Here is a 15,352-nt window from a genome sequence, read left to right as displayed (position 1 = left end):
CATTCAGGTCAAATAGTTCAATCTTGGTTTCATAAGACCAGAGAATCTTGTTTCTCATGGTCTGAGAGTCTTTAGGTGCCTTTTGGCAAACTCCAAGAGGGCTGTCATGTGCCTTTTACTGAGAAATGGCTTCTGTCTGGACACTCTACCATAAGGGCCTGATTGGTGGAGTGCTGCAGAGATGGTTGTCCTTTTGGAAGGTTTTCCCATTTCCACAGAGGAACTCTCGAACTCTGTCAGAGTGACAATTGGATTCTTGGTCACCTCCCTGACCAAGGCCCTTCTCCCCAATTGCTCAGTTTGGCCTGGCGGCCACCTCTAGGGAGGGTCTTGGTGGTTCCAAACAAACTTCTTACATTTAAGAATGATGGAGGCCACTATTTTCTTGGGGACCTTCAATGCTGTAGAAATGTTTTGGTACCCTTCCCCAGATCTGTGCCTCAACACAATCCTGTTTCAGAGCTCTACGGAAAATTCCGTCGACCTCAGCTTGGTTTTTACTCTGACATGCACTGTCAACTGTGGGACCTTATATAGGTAGGTGTGTGCCTTTCACAATCATGTCCAATCAATTGAATTTATCACAGGTGGACTCCAATCATGTTGTCGCAACATCTCAAGGATGATCAATGGAAACAGGATGCACCTGAGCTCAATTTCGAGTCTCATAGCAAAGGGTCTGAATACTTATTAAGTAAGGTATTTCAGTTTTTATTTTGATAAATTTGCTAATTAAAACAATTGAATAAAAGTTTTTGCTTTGTCATTATGGGGTATCGTGTGTAGACTGCTGAGGTTTCCCCCCCTCCATTTTAGAATAAGGCTGTAACGTAACAAAATGTGAAAAAGTCAAGGGGTCTGAGTACTTTCCAAAGGCACTGTATAATGTCAGTACTATCAGTTAACAGCCACTGGCTATATTTAGGCCCATGACAAGTGAGACCTGGCTCGGTGACCAAGTGCCCAGAAGCAGAGCAGTTGACTTATCAATTACAAATAACTTTTCCATGATCCACAGCTCTGATCTGGGTCAGCGATTGACTCTGGTTTACCCATTTGAAAAGCGTGAGCAATTTTGGTAACCTGAGATTCTGTCGCGATCTTATATTGTAGACCATCTTCTTTTATTTATGTGCTGATATAATTCAGTAGACACTTCTCAACTGTGAACTCAATGGCCAATACAGTGTAGTAGTAATGTTATGCCAACATAGAAATCAGGTTCACCATTCATCAGTAAACTGGGATTGTTATGTTTTGACACCATTCTCCTGTTTAAATATATGCAAATCTTCTGTTCCATAATTGATCCATTCTCGTTGGAAATATACATATCAAAACAAATGTTGAGTTACTCATCTTAATTTTTTCGATTTTGAGGGAAACAAGTGGAAGTTCTTATTACCTACTATAATAATTCACGATCCAAAACTTTAGTAACAGTCACCGCTGCCCTCTAGTGGTGATGGATAAAGTTGGCAGTGCACCTGTTTTTTTTGTAAAGGGAATTCATTACACAGTACATAGAAGGTAACACATTTCACAATTAAACACAATTATAACTTTTCCTATGTATTACTTTTAGGACAAGGAGCAAAGAGTCTGTATGATACGAATTAGCATAGAAAATGTAACTGCATTTAATGTAATACCATTATCCTCTGTTTCAACAAAATCTCTGCAAAGCCAACCCTCTCACCGTATTGGAGAGGGCACCATCTGTGGAGAGAAAGACATTCAGGTTAATACAATACAACATAAAGTCCTCCACAATGTCAATGCAATCTATAATGCTCTAATACTCACAAATGGCTGTTATTTAGTCACAATCATTATGAGATGATAATAACATATTATAAGGGGGTCATACATACTCGTGACAAGTTACAATGCCTTATAACCAGATCATAAGGTCTTATACCTGCATGCTTGAAGTAAGGTGTACCTGAATTAAATCTCAATTTGGGATTTTCTGAATCAACATGAGTCAACATGATAGAAATAGCCTTGATCCCCAAACCCTGGTTATCAGGTCATAATCTGGCTGTTACTTTGCATTGACATGACTGACCTCTTTATCCTCTGCTGGACCACCAGGGGCTTCGTGGGTGCCAACTGTGGAGGGGTCAGGTAGCATGTAGAGCTGGACTTCCAGGGGTGCGATGGAGGTAGGGGGGTGGTGGAGGAGAGCTGGGTGCCTGGGGTGATGGATCTCCCACTGGGAGGAGATGACTCGGGAAAGGAGCGGCCAGGCCTGGTCCCACTGCCACGTCCCACACAGACAGACATATTAATCCTGCACATCACTTCTGTTCTCATAAAACCGAAGATCTAGGTTCCCCCACATAAACACATCAATCAATCAATCACTTTATTATCCCAGTTGGGAAAACTGTTTAAAAAAATGAACGGATGTGCTTTAAAGAACAGTTTAGAGATTCACTCTAAGAGCTCAACTCTGGCATTGTCTTTTGCAGGACTTACTTCTGACTTGGAGGGAGCCTTCTCAACCCTTTGACCGTAAAAGGATTGGCCTTATTGTTTCCTTTCTTGGATGAAGAACTGGGAACATCAGGGAGAGCGGCGGCCTGCATGGAAGAGGTCTCTCGATAGCCGTTACACCACACCACGTTGTTTTTGAATGTTGACAGGGAGATGTCCCCTAAGGTGGCACTCTTATTGGCTCGTGGGTGCCTCCTGATGACAGCGCTGCTCCTGAGTCGCTGGTTCCTCCGCAAGGCGTCCAACGAGGTCTGTGTTTGTTGCACTGTCAGCAGCTTGATGCCCATGTTGTTGATAGGTGAGTAGACTGTGCCATTTGGCTCATAGTAGGACAGCTCCTTGTCTCCACAATTCTGAGATTAATGGAAAAAGAGATCAAGTATAGGTAGAGGAATAGGGGACCATTTGGGACGTAACCAAGGTCTCCAGATTCAATCTCATGGTTTTACAGAGCATTCAAAGTATTGTTGAGCAATATCAATCATTCTAGTGTGGAAGTAAACTGGGAAGGTAAAACTTAGATGTAGGTTAACTCACTTGAAATGACCTTAGCATAGCGTGGCAGGTAAAACAGAGCATTTCATCATCTTGAACACTGTTGGGAAATCAGAGTTTTTCCTGAACTCAGTGACAGTGGCATATATTTTAGTAATTAAACCTTACATAAGATTTCGCATGAACAGACTTTCGCTGGCTCTAATCTGTATCAACCAAAACTAGACATAATAGAATAGAAGAGAATCATATCAATTTTGGTGTGACATTTACATCTGTCTTTTGCCAGGCTTTCTAGAATAAAGTGTAGCCTATTGGAAATATCATTTTTGAGCACGCATCTAAAAGTTCACATCATCAGACTGAAAGTAACCTTTTTGCTTACCATGCAGAAGATAACTTTTTACATTCATCCGTCTGTTTGTGTTTGGAAAACGTGTCTCTTTTTTCAGATATAAGTGCATATTGTTGCTCCAAGTAGTCTCCAGTAGCGCTGTTGTTTTTACCTCGGATTGGTGGCATGGTAAAATCGAAGGGCTCTTCCTCGCAGCTTTTCAGCACCACCCATGTCCCCGGATGTGTAGGGATATGTGTGTGACAGGGGAAACGGCGCAATCTGTCACTTCTGTATTGTTCAATGAACCGCTCAGGGTCGTTGTAATGCTGAGATTGCGATATGACATCACATGTATTCTCTGCACACTCTCTTCTCTGATATGAAATTATTTTTCTGGACAGTTTGCCCTTGGTGCAAATATCAATCCTGTAACTACATGCATCTTGCGACCAGGCACCGACTCCGTCATTGCTCTCTGTTTGATCATAGTAATCAACACAGTCATCGCCGACCTCCAATAAATGTGCAGTTGAAAGTCGATCCTGTTCTTCTTTCGCACAACATTTAATATGTCGTTTCATGTCACTTTGCTTTTATCATAGCCTATAACTTCATAAATTGTGGCGTAGGATTTTGTAGGCCCATGTTCATGACATTGGTCCACATTGTTGCGTAAAAGACTCCAGTCCCGTTACATGGTAACCACAGCATCAGCCGTCATGACGCCGTACAACTATGGATTTTTTAACTATAGTACAATTTTTTATTAACTCGTTTTTGAAATGATTAATTAAACTTTTGAGGTATTTGATAACTGTCAATAAATGTGTCTTCGGGGCAGGCAATCAATATATTGCCTTAAAAAGAGGAGTGTCTTGCATATTTTTTTTGCATTGAATTGTTATAGCATATTTGTAACACATAGATGGAACAACCTTTCCAATATGCAATCAATAGGCCTAAGAAATATAATGACCCAGGGCCTATATGCTATAGCTTACAATACCTGGGCATGCTTGGCCTACACTGGCTGGACTGTGTCCGATAATAACCTAACTCATCATGACGGCCTTCCCTTGTCAAATCAGATTGTATTGGTCACATACACATATTTAAAATATGTTATTGTGGGTGTAACGAAATGCGTGTGTCCCTTGTAAGAGGAAATATCAAATGACACATAATAGGATTCGCCTCACATACAGTTATTACAATTACTGTACTTAAACCACATCTACATATGTATCAAGGAAAGGAGGGGGGGCTCTACTGGACGGGGCGCAAAAGACAAGCATGTGCAGTACCAACAACTTAGATTTAGACCACTTCCTGCTCCGAAAAGCTTACATTTATCGCGATAGATCCAATTTCGTACGTGGAGACGACGGCCTTGTCTTGCAATGAAACACGATCGCTTTATCTATCAAGAGTGAAATACATATTCGTCTGCCACTTTCGGAAAATATCAGATCGATGGGTTTTCTCTGAAACTGTAGCTATAATGGTCCATGACAGGAGTGAGTAAGCTCATGGTAAGTCGAAGTAGCTAACGTTAGCTAGCTAAATCTTGGTTTCGATACATTGTGAGCTTGCTAGCTAGCTAACACCTATAGATTCGCTGGCTCGCTACGTTAACGTTATTAGCTTCTCTATGTCAGATTACTTGTTGGTGTTTGATTTTCTGGTCAACGGCGCTTTAGGAAGAAGTTGTCCGCTAACGCTATCGGCGTTAACATTAGCTAATCTCTTTAACTCGATACCAAAGATTTGTTTTGTGTCGATACTTGGTGGTTGCTAGCTAGTTAACGTTAGCTATCAACATACGCATCCTATTTGTCTAGTTAACGCGCTTATCCAAAAACGACAATAGTAGGTAGCCAACTAGTTTCGTTGGCCAACTAGCTGGCTACTCTAGTTACTTAGCTAATTTAGTATGTGGACGGCGCGCTATTTTGTTTAGGTTGTCAGCCATTTAACATTAATTTGTTTTTGTCTTCCGTGTAAGTAACGCTAGCTAGCTAAGACCAATAAGAACAACTAACGTTTGTCAGTTGACGTTATAGCATGGTTGACCAGAAATTATGAATCGGATCACTATTATCCACTGCAGATGGATAGGTAACTTAGATGGCTAAAATGCCACAGACGCTGATGCGAACGCAAACACGTTAGTGATCCGTATGAATTAGTTAGCTGACGTAGGTAACACTTGTGCATGTCGCGTTCTCTAGCTAGGTAGCAAGCTGTCTTGGTTCGTTGCTTGGTGCAGTGAGATGACTAAACTATCACACGAGACAGATACCATGCCTGTCTGTTGCAGCCAAACCCGTCGGTTGTGTGAAGTGTCGGATGGGGTTATTGACCAGTTTTAGCCCGGCTAACCTCTCCTTACTGCTTTATCGGCCTGTCTGTTTGGTCATTAGGGCCCATAAACTGTCCGTAACATATGTGTCGCCTAATTACATTGTTTCTGCAGAGGAACCGCTGACCAAAGCTGCCAAAAAGCCTCCTTCCGTTTGTAAGCACATCCTCTAACCCTTGTTGCTATTTAAAGCACTGATCTGGCGGCAGAGGAGCAGACTTTTAATGTTGTCTGGTGTGTGGCTGGGCTGATGTGATGCAATGAAGACTGCATATTGTTTCGAGCTTTTCATGATTGTGTGTGTGTGTGTGTGTGTGTGTGTGTGTGTGTGTGTGTGTGTGTGTGTGTGTGTGTGTGTGTGTGTGTGTGTGTGTGTGTGTGTGTGTGCATGTAGAGGATGAGAAGAGCACAGGTGCAGCAGCAGCGTTCAGGGCTGTGAGCTCAGTGACTCTCTCTGTGGGCTCAGGATGGCGCAGGGAGGCCCTCAGTTAGACTATCACATCCTGCAGGACCTCAAGCAGCGCTTCCCCGAGATCCCAGAGGGAGTAGTGTCCCAGTGCCTTCTGCAGGTATGCTACCGTAGCCAGACAGCTATGATCACACGCAATAATAGTGTGTGTCCCAAATGACACCTTATTCCCTATAGTGTATTACTTTGGCCGGGGCCATATGGACCCTGGTCAAAAGTAACATTTAAGCCCTGTTGCCACTGGCTCTTAAAATTAGGGCCAAATTCGAGCTGGCTCGAATGGAATTCTCAACTTCGAGCTGGATCTAAGGAAATCCGAGCCAGCGCAGCCCAGTTTCACAACTGGTGCCAGTTCGATTAGAATTTGGGTTGGGGATGCTGTTACCATGCAACCACCAAGCTGATCACTGCTGGATGCGGACAAAACGTTTAGCTAGCTCTTCTGAGCACATGGACAAGCAGTACTGCAGTAGTTAGACATGAAACAAATTACCACCATAGCTGTATCCTTTATTAATTTATGCACTAAACAATAACCTTTGAGAACAGAGCCCTCAATGCTAGCTAGCTACCTAACATTAGCTAGCAAATCAGTCTAAAGAAGCGAACAGGTATTTTAGCTGGCCAGGCTCTATCGAAAGCTAGCTAGCTGTCATCTGGTTTGCTTGGATAGCTAGCTAGCTAATAGACCATGGCATGAGAGGTAGGAATTAACACTAATGTCAGCGAGCTAAATACATGGCTCTGAGTCTGGCTGGCACTGGCAGGAGTATGGGGTAATGTTAGTTACAGGGGGAATTTCATTCTTCAACATCTCGCTAGCTAGAAGCCAGCTGCAGTCACATATTGGCTGCCTAGCAACATTATATAATTTATCATTTCCGGAGGCAGTGGAAACGCTTTGAAGTCAACCTAGGTTGGGCCCATTTAAGGCCAGTGGAAAGGGGCTTTAAGTGTACTGCATAGGGAATTAGGGTGCCATTTGGGGCTCACTCAGGCTATAAACATGCACCGATTCTCTCATTGAAATGCCTGTATGCTGCTTCACGGCTCTAGGCTTACACATGTATGCCTATATATGAAGTTGAACATCGCCTCCCGAGTGGCACACTGCATCGCAGTTCTAGCTGTGCCACTAGAGATCCTGGTTCAAGTCCAGGCTCTGTCGCAGTCGGCCGCGACCGGGAGACCCATGGGGTGGCGCACAATTGTCCCGGCGTTGTCTGGGTTAGGGGAGGGTTTGGCCGGAAGGGATGTTCTTGTCCCTTCGCGCACTAGCGGCTCCTGTAGTGGGCTGTAACTACCAATTGGATACCATGAAATTTGGGAGAATAAAGAGTTAAACTTCTTTTTTTTAAACATTTACAGTTGTTTGTGTGGTTTAGTTGATGATCTGTTATGACCCCAGGAAGTTAGTATGCCTCTGTTTTTCTACTGTAAATCGACAGACCAGTGACCCCTATAGAACTACAACATCAGTCTGGGCCCCATCACTGAGCCTTGTATCCTGTCTCCTTTCCTCCTCCAGAACAACAATAACCTGGATATATGCTGTCACCTGCTGGCTCAGGAGAGTAACAGATACCTCTATGGGGAGTACCAAAGTCCGGAGGAGGCCCGTCTGAGCCGGAACCACATGCTGCACATCCAGCTAGGGGGCTACCCCCCCTCGGAGGCGGGCAAGGACAACGGAGGCGGGCGCTCCCTGGTGCACAGCTCCAGTGACGGTTACATCGAGCCCCAGCGTGTCGGCTTCACGGAGCCCCTCTCGGCCCCCGCCACCATAGCCCCCTCGCTAGGGTACACCCCCTTCTTCATGAATGACCACGGGGGGCGCACGGCCAGCACCCCCACTCCGCCTCCCGTGCAGGGAATGTCCCCTACCTACTCGCCTGTTCCTCGCTACACCATGAACCCTATCACTGTCACTCTGTCCCAGAACCTGCCCAACGCCCCCCAGGCCCTGCAGATCCCCGCCGGTCACTATGGCAACAGTGGCGGTAATGCCCTCTACATCCGGCCCTCCCCCTCCCAGAGCCCGCAGCCCTCCCCCTGGCCCTCGTCCGGGCAGCCTGTGTATCAGCCCTCGCCCTACACCACTCCCACCTACCAGTCCCCGTATAGCTCGCCCCAGCACCAGCCCCAACAGCAGGTGCAGCCCCAACAGCAGGTGCAGCCCCAACAGCAGGTGCAGCCCCAACAGCAGGTGCAGCCCCAACAGCAGGTGCAGCCCCAACAGCAGGTGCAGCCCCAACAGCAGGTGCAGCACCAACAGCAGGTGCAGCAGACCCATGTCTTCCTGCCCATCAGCCCTCCCACCTTGGCCAGCATGCCCTACCACCACCAGCAACAACAGCAGCAGCAGCAGCCCATCTACAGGCCGTACCTGCCCAAGAGCTCCCTGAAGAACCAGATCGAGATCACCCTGGAGGGCCCGCGGCCCCGCAGCAACTCCCCCGTGCACTGCCCCCCGGGACAGACTCTCTACATGGCTACCAGCCCCTCACCCAGCTCACCCCAGCGGGGCCTCAGCCTGAGCGGGGGGAGCTCTGCCACCTTCCACCCCGGGGTATACCTGCACCAGTGCCCCGCGCGGCCCCGGCCCACTTCCTCACCCCAGCCAGGCAGCCAGGCGGGCTACACCTTTAAGATCAAAGTGTCCCCAGGCCAGGCCCAGCAGCAGAGGCCGCTCTCAGGTTCCCCTCCAGTGGCCTCCTCTCCTGAATCTCTGCTCAACATGGTGGACCAGGGGGAGCATCACGCGCTGGCCCCGGCACCCATCCTGCCCATCTCAGCCCTGCCCGGTAACATAGTCAGCCACATCGCCAACCGCATGCCGCGCCGCTCCAGCTCGGGCTCCGATGACTACGCTTACACCCAGGGTAAGCACGGCTTATGAACGGATACGTGTGTGTGTGCACGCGCTCACAGAACCATAGATGTATGCATTCCTGCACATTCGCATGCCGTATCCGGCCCACCTCCCGACCCGTCCCACCTGTTTGAAGCCCTGTTTTCCCACCACTGTGTCCCCCAGCTCTCCTGCTGCACCAGAGGGCCCGGATGGAGCGTCTGCTGAAGGAGCTGCTGATGGAGAGGCAGAAGCTGGAGCAGCTGAAGGCAGACGTCAACGACATGGAGTACGACGCCCTCCAGAGACGCTTCAGGCGAGTCAACAGCACCAGCCTCATCCCCCGGGTAAGAGGGACACACACATACAGGGGGAGCAACACGCAGATGTGATTGCATAGGCACCTAAACACATACATCGGTGAGGTTTAAATGCATGATCACGTGCACGCATATACACACTCCTTTTGAAGGCATAGTACGTAACATGTTTTTTATTTTTTGCACACACACACACACACACCTTTGAATGCTTAGGCACACAAACACGTTTGAAGGCACACATACAAACACACGCACATTAGCTACATGTATATATATGTGTGTGTATGTATATATGTGTGTGTGTGTATATATATATATATTTCTGTGAAATTTGTATACAAACAGTAAATCAATGCAGGGTATAGAGTTGTCTACATTTTATATTTTTTTGGTCTCATCCAACCCACCGGTGTTCTGCGGCTGTTCCAGCCTGAAGAGATGACCCGGTTGCGCAGTCTGAACAGACAGCTACAGATTGATGTCGACTGTACCCTGAAGGAGACAGATCTTCTGCAGTCTCTAGGTACACACACACAGAGAAACACACAAACAGGCGTTTGAAGATGCAATATGTACAAGAGCACACATTCAGGTGTCAAATAACAGATGCTGTATGAGTTGTGTAATTTGTCATCAGGGAAGTTTGATCCGCAAGCCGAGAACAACTTTTATAAGAACATTCAGACCGGTCCGGTGGTACCGCCCAAGCCAGGAAGAAAAGGTGAGAAACAGGATGTCGTCTGTTGTACCACTGTAAACATTGGTAGGACTTTTTTTTAAAGGGGCAACCTGTGGTTGGTACATCCAGTTTTTGGACTTAAATGAATTATATATGCCCTCTGTTTCTTGAATAATATAAATTGTAAATGCTTCATGATCTTCGTTAAACTGTCGTACCCCACCCAGAGCCAAAATAGAAGCTTGTTTTTCTCGTAAACCAACACTACAACAGGGCTGCCCAACCCTCTTCCTGGAGGTCTACTGTCCTGTAAGGATTTCAGACCAACCCTCTTCCTGGAGGTCTACTGTCCTATAGCATTTCAGACCAACCCTCTTCCTGGAGGTCTACTGTCCATTAAGATTTCAGACCAACCCTCTTCCTGGAGGTCTACTGTCCTGTAGGATTTCAGACCAACCCTCTTCCTGGAGGTCTACTGTCCTGTAGGATTTCAGACCAACCCTCTTCCTGGAGGTCTACTGTCCTGTAGGATTTCAGACCAACCCGCTTCCTGGAGGTCTACTGTCCTGTAGGATTTTAGACCAACCCTCTTCCTGGAGGTCTACTGTCCTGTAGGATTTCAGACCAACCCTCTTCCTGGAGGTCTACTGTCCTGTAGGATTTCAGACCAACCCTCTTCCTGGAGGTCTACTGTCCTGTAGGATTTCAGACCAACCCTCTTCCTGGAGGTCTACTGTCCTGTAGGCTTTCAGACCAACCCTCTTCCTGGAGGTCTACTGTCCTGTAGGATTTCAGACCAACCTTCTTCCTGGAGGTCTACTGTCCTGTAGGTTTTCAGTCCAACCCTAATTTAGCAGTTTTGATTCAGCTAGTTAAGGTTGAGCAGCTAATTACTAGAATCAAGTGTGTTAAATTAGGGTTGGACTGAGAACCCACAGGACGGTAGATCTCCAGGAAGAGGGTTGGGCAGCCCTGCTCTGTATAGCCTCAAAACGTGGTTAAAACTATAATTTTGGTTTCATGGATGGTCAGTCCTTGCATCTATATCTCTTGAGTTTGAGAGTGGTTCCATTTCTCCAGCCCCGTACCTCAGCTGTTTACGAAAACAGTGGTGGTGCTTTGTTATTGTTTGAACAGCAGGTTTCCCCTCTGCGGTATAGCCTAGCTCTTTATAACTTGTTTTATGCATGTATGAGCCTTTTTTATAATGCCTTGTATTACATTTTACAGAATATTGCTTGTTTTAGTTTTTTCCTCAAATTCTCTCTGATCACTCCCCTTCAGTAGACCAAATGTGATAAATGATCGAGTGACCATGGCTTTTGTTGATTTACTTTTGTGTTGCAGAGACTCCCTGTGTGGACATTCTCCAAATGTTTTTGAAAGCATTTCCTTCTCAGACAGGTCTTAAAATGGTGCTGTGTGTTTGTATGATTGGTGTGTGTGTGTGTGGTGTAATGACGACATTCATTTAATTTCGTGCTTGATATTGTAATTTTGGGTTAACTCACCTTATTCACCACTAAATAGTCTCACCCTCTTTGGTGATATACGACAGCCATTTTGCACCAGAAGGCTCACCACTACCACACCAGCTATAGCAGTGGAAGGATTGTGGCAATTTGATCCTGTATATGACAGTAGTAGGATAAAGGAGCAGGTTATGCATTTAGCCATGACACCAGTGTGGTCGACACCCCTGCGCTTGCCATGAATGCCTATGGGATCCTTGCTGAACACAGAGTTAGGCCCTCTGTTAACATCCCATTGGAAGGACTTTTTTTTCCCTTCTCCCCCCCCTTGTTATGTTTGGTACTGTGATGATGAACCGGTCACGCCAGTTTTGCAGAGGGCGAGACCCGCCTCTTCATTTAGATGAAACCAGTGGGCGAGCAGTTTGGTTTCGTGTGAGGCTCGCGCTGCTCAGAATAAAATTACGCTGGTTCAGTTGACAAGATTCCGTTGCGCGACTCATGCCCGAGAACACTTGATAAAGTGGCTTGCCGTCTTCTCCTGCCGGCAAAATGCGGTGTAGCGTCTATAAAAATAAAATAAACTGTTTTCCCAACGCCCCAGTTTACCTCCTCTGTAAGACTTGTGGTATCTGCTGTGTTTGTTGGTGCGATACTAAGTAGAGCTGGGAATCGCCAGGGACCTCACGAGACAATGTTATCACCATATTTAGGTGCCAATGCAATATGTATTACGATTCTTACAGTTCTATATGTATTGCAATTTAATGTTCGAAGCATATTGCTGAGAAAACAACCAGTTTTGGTCAAGTTAAGGAAATTAAAGTGCTGAAAACATGTTTGCTCATGATTGAGAACAAGCTCTAGGATGAAACATACAGTAGTTTTGGGGGCAGGAACAGCTGACTAGCGCTAGTTAACGCTAAGTACTGAAGTAAAAAAAATATATATATATACACACACACGTGGAGTCGAATATCTATATATTATCGTCCCAAAATAATATTGCAGTTTGTACCGCAACGTGTAAAGTGTTGGTCCCATGTTTCATGAGCTGAGCTGAAAAAAAATATCTCAAGACATTTTCCATATGCTCAAAGCGTATTTCTCATGTTTTTACATCCCTGTTAGGGAGCATTTCTCCTTCGCCAAGATAATCCATCAACCTGATTGGTGTGGCATATCAATAAGCTGATTTAAACAGCATGATCATTACATGGGTGCACCTTGTTTTGGGGACAATAAAGGCCATTAAAATGTGCACTTTTGTCACACAAACCAATGCCACAGATGTCTCAAGTTTTGAGGGAGTGTGCAATTGGCATGCTGACTGCAGGAATGTCCACCCGAGCTGTTGCCAGAGAATTCAATGTTCATTTCTCTACCATAAGCCACCTCTAATGTTGTTTTGGAGAATTTGGCAGTATGTCCAACCGGCCTCCCAACCCGCAAACCATGTGTATGGTGTCGTGTGGGAGAGCGGTTTGTTGATGAACCGAGTGCCCCATGGTGGCGGTGGGGTTATGGTATGGGCAGGCATAAGCTATGAACAACGAACACCAATTGCATTTTATCGATGGCAATTTGAATGCACAGAAATACCGTGATGAGATCCTGAGGTCCGTTGTGAGGCCCATTTTCTTTTAAGGTATCTGTAACCAAAAGATTAATATCTGTATTCCCAGTCATGTGAAATCCATAGATTAGGGCCTAATGAATTTATTTAAATTGGCTGATTTATGAACTGTAACTCAGTAAAATCTTTGAAATTGTTGCATATTTAAATTTTGGTTCGGTTCATTTTATTTCTCCCCCCACCCATTACTAATGCTAAGACTGTATACAGTGCATTCGGAAATTGTTCAGACCACTTGACTTTTTCCACATTTTGTTACGTTACAGCCTTATTCTAAAATTGATTAAATAAAACATTGTCCTCATCAATCTACACACACTACCCCATAATGACAAAGCAAAAATAGGTTTTTAGAAATGTCTGCAAATTTATTAAGTAAAAAAGAGAACCGAGAAACTTCCAGAAGGACAACCATTTCTGCAGTACTCTACCAATCAGGCCTTAATGGTAGTGGCCAGACGGAAGCCATTTCTCAGTAAAAGGCACACGACAACCCGCTTGGAGTTTGCCAAAGGGCACCTATAGGACTCAGATCATGAGAAACAAGATTCTCTGGTCTGATGGAACTCTTTGGCCTGAATGCCAGGAAACATGGCACCATCCCTACGGTGACGTATGGTTGTGGCAGCATCATGCTGTGGGGATGTTTTTAAGTGGCAGGCACTGGGAGACTAGTCAGGATCAAGGGAAAGATGGAATGGCGCAAAGTATGGAGAGATCCTTGATGAAAACCTGCTCCAGAGTACTCAGGACCTCCGACTGAGGTGAAGGTTCACCTTCCAACAAGACAACGACCCTAAGCACACAGCCAAGACAATGCAGGAGTGGCTTTGGGACAAGTCTCAATGTCTTTGAGTGAACCCAATCGAACATCTCTGGAGACCTGAAAATAGTTGTGCAGCGACGCTCCCCTTCCAACCTGGCGGTGCTTGAGAGGATCTGCAGATTAGAATGGGAGAAGCCTCTCAAATACAGGTGTGCCAAGCTTGTAGCGTCATACCTAAGAAGAATCGAGGCTGTAATCGCTGCGAAAGGTGCTTCAACAAAGTACTGATTAATGGATCTGAATACTTATGTGATATTTAAAAATGTTTTTTTTTTTACACATTTCTACGCTTGTTTTTGCTTTGTCATTATGGGGTATTGTGTGTAGATTGAGGGGAAAAATACGATTTAATCCATTTTAGAATAAGGCTGTAAAGTAACAAAATGTGGAAAAAGCCAAGGGGTCTGAATACTTTCCGAATGCACTGTATGTTCTTTGTTAATGACGCTAAGCCTGTATGTGTGCCCCTCTCCCAGAGGGGGAGCGGAACCCCAAGCCTGCTGTCGCGGGGCCCCAGAGGGATGAGGACTTTGAGGGAGCCCAGTGGAGCTGTGAAGAATGCACCTTCCTCAACCACCCTGCACTCAACCGCTGTGAACAGTGCGAAATGCCGCGTTACACCTGAACCGTTCCGGACAGTAGTCCCCCCCTCCTTACTTCCTTTTCCTGTAAACTCCTCTGCCCATGTTCTTGTGTAATGACCCTCCTTCCCTGTCAATCTATATATAAGCCCCCTCCCACCTGTTGAGGAAGAGCCACCCCCCCCCCCCCCCCCCACTCCTTTTGTCTCAGAGGAACTCACCCATGCACTTTGACCCTTGTCTCCATTGGTGGAAAACATTTTCCCAGGATGAGGACAGCAGGAGACTATTCCCATGGCAACCCAAAAGGGAGGGACTAGCTGTGTGGACAGTGGCCGTGGCTACAGAACAGCCAATGGAGCGTTGTTTTTAGAATACGGAGGAGGCGGCATGGTTTATCCGGTGAACATTCCGTTGCAGAATGAATGAGATTGTCCTGTTTACACGACTGAGCCCATTCCCAAACCCCACCAACGGGCGGACGTTCTTTCCCTTACAAAATGACCAGGGCTGCACTCTCTGGCAGTGGGACAATGCAGTTGCATAAAGAAAGGGTCTGATGAACTAATCCTAATGTAGATTATACACTGTATCAGCTCTTTACCAAGAGCTCCTTCTTTCATCGAATGAACAACACTAAAGAGGCTTGCATATGAATATATTCCTGGTACTTTTATGCATATTATGCCCACACTGTATTCCATGTTAAAAAAAATATTTCCCCGTGCAAATGCCTCAAGTTGCTGTACTTAATAAAGGAGCTGATTCTATGTGACGGATGCTTTACGCCTGGAATATCTTTCCTGTAGTTTAGTGGCA

The 15,352-nt window shown here is 45.8% G+C and overlaps 2 protein-coding genes across 12 annotated transcripts; one reads left to right on the top strand and one right to left on the bottom strand.

The window, feature by feature from the left end:
* Nucleotides 1–1,094: 1,094 nt before the first annotated feature.
* Nucleotides 1,095–3,573, bottom strand: LOC139408993 (uncharacterized). The gene is made up of 5 exons (XM_071153585.1): nt 3,383–3,573; nt 3,040–3,097; nt 2,485–2,855; nt 2,072–2,263; nt 1,095–1,719 (listed from the first exon to the last, which is right to left on the bottom strand). Exons 1-5 carry the CDS (start codon nt 3,517–3,519, stop codon nt 1,641–1,643), a joined length of 837 nt encoding a protein of 278 aa, XP_071009686.1. The 5' UTR covers nt 3,520–3,573; the 3' UTR covers nt 1,095–1,640.
* Nucleotides 3,574–4,638: 1,065 nt separating this feature from the next.
* On the top strand, nt 4,639–15,308 carry LOC139408991 (TGF-beta-activated kinase 1 and MAP3K7-binding protein 3-like). 11 transcript variants are annotated; one of them, XM_071153576.1, is made up of 9 exons: nt 4,655–4,866; nt 6,091–6,265; nt 7,694–8,353; nt 8,426–9,047; nt 9,203–9,363; nt 9,769–9,862; nt 9,977–10,060; nt 11,366–11,422; nt 14,429–14,732. In XM_071153576.1, exons 2-9 carry the CDS (start codon nt 6,164–6,166, stop codon nt 14,575–14,577), a joined length of 1,929 nt encoding a protein of 642 aa, XP_071009677.1. In that variant the 5' UTR covers nt 4,655–4,866; nt 6,091–6,163; the 3' UTR covers nt 14,578–14,732. The 11 variants fall into 11 exon arrangements, with proteins under 11 accessions (XP_071009678.1, XP_071009682.1, XP_071009677.1 ...); XM_071153574.1 differs by having other exon boundaries at nt 7,694–8,371; XM_071153573.1 differs by having other exon boundaries at nt 7,694–8,389.
* Nucleotides 15,309–15,352: the final 44 nt, after the last annotated feature.

This window comes from Oncorhynchus clarkii, chromosome 5 (genome assembly GCF_045791955.1).
Source record: "Oncorhynchus clarkii lewisi isolate Uvic-CL-2024 chromosome 5, UVic_Ocla_1.0, whole genome shotgun sequence".
Taxonomy (NCBI): domain Eukaryota; kingdom Metazoa; phylum Chordata; class Actinopteri; order Salmoniformes; family Salmonidae; genus Oncorhynchus; species Oncorhynchus clarkii.
Note: the sequence above shows the minus strand (reverse complement) of the source record. Positions and strands in the feature narration are given on the sequence as shown.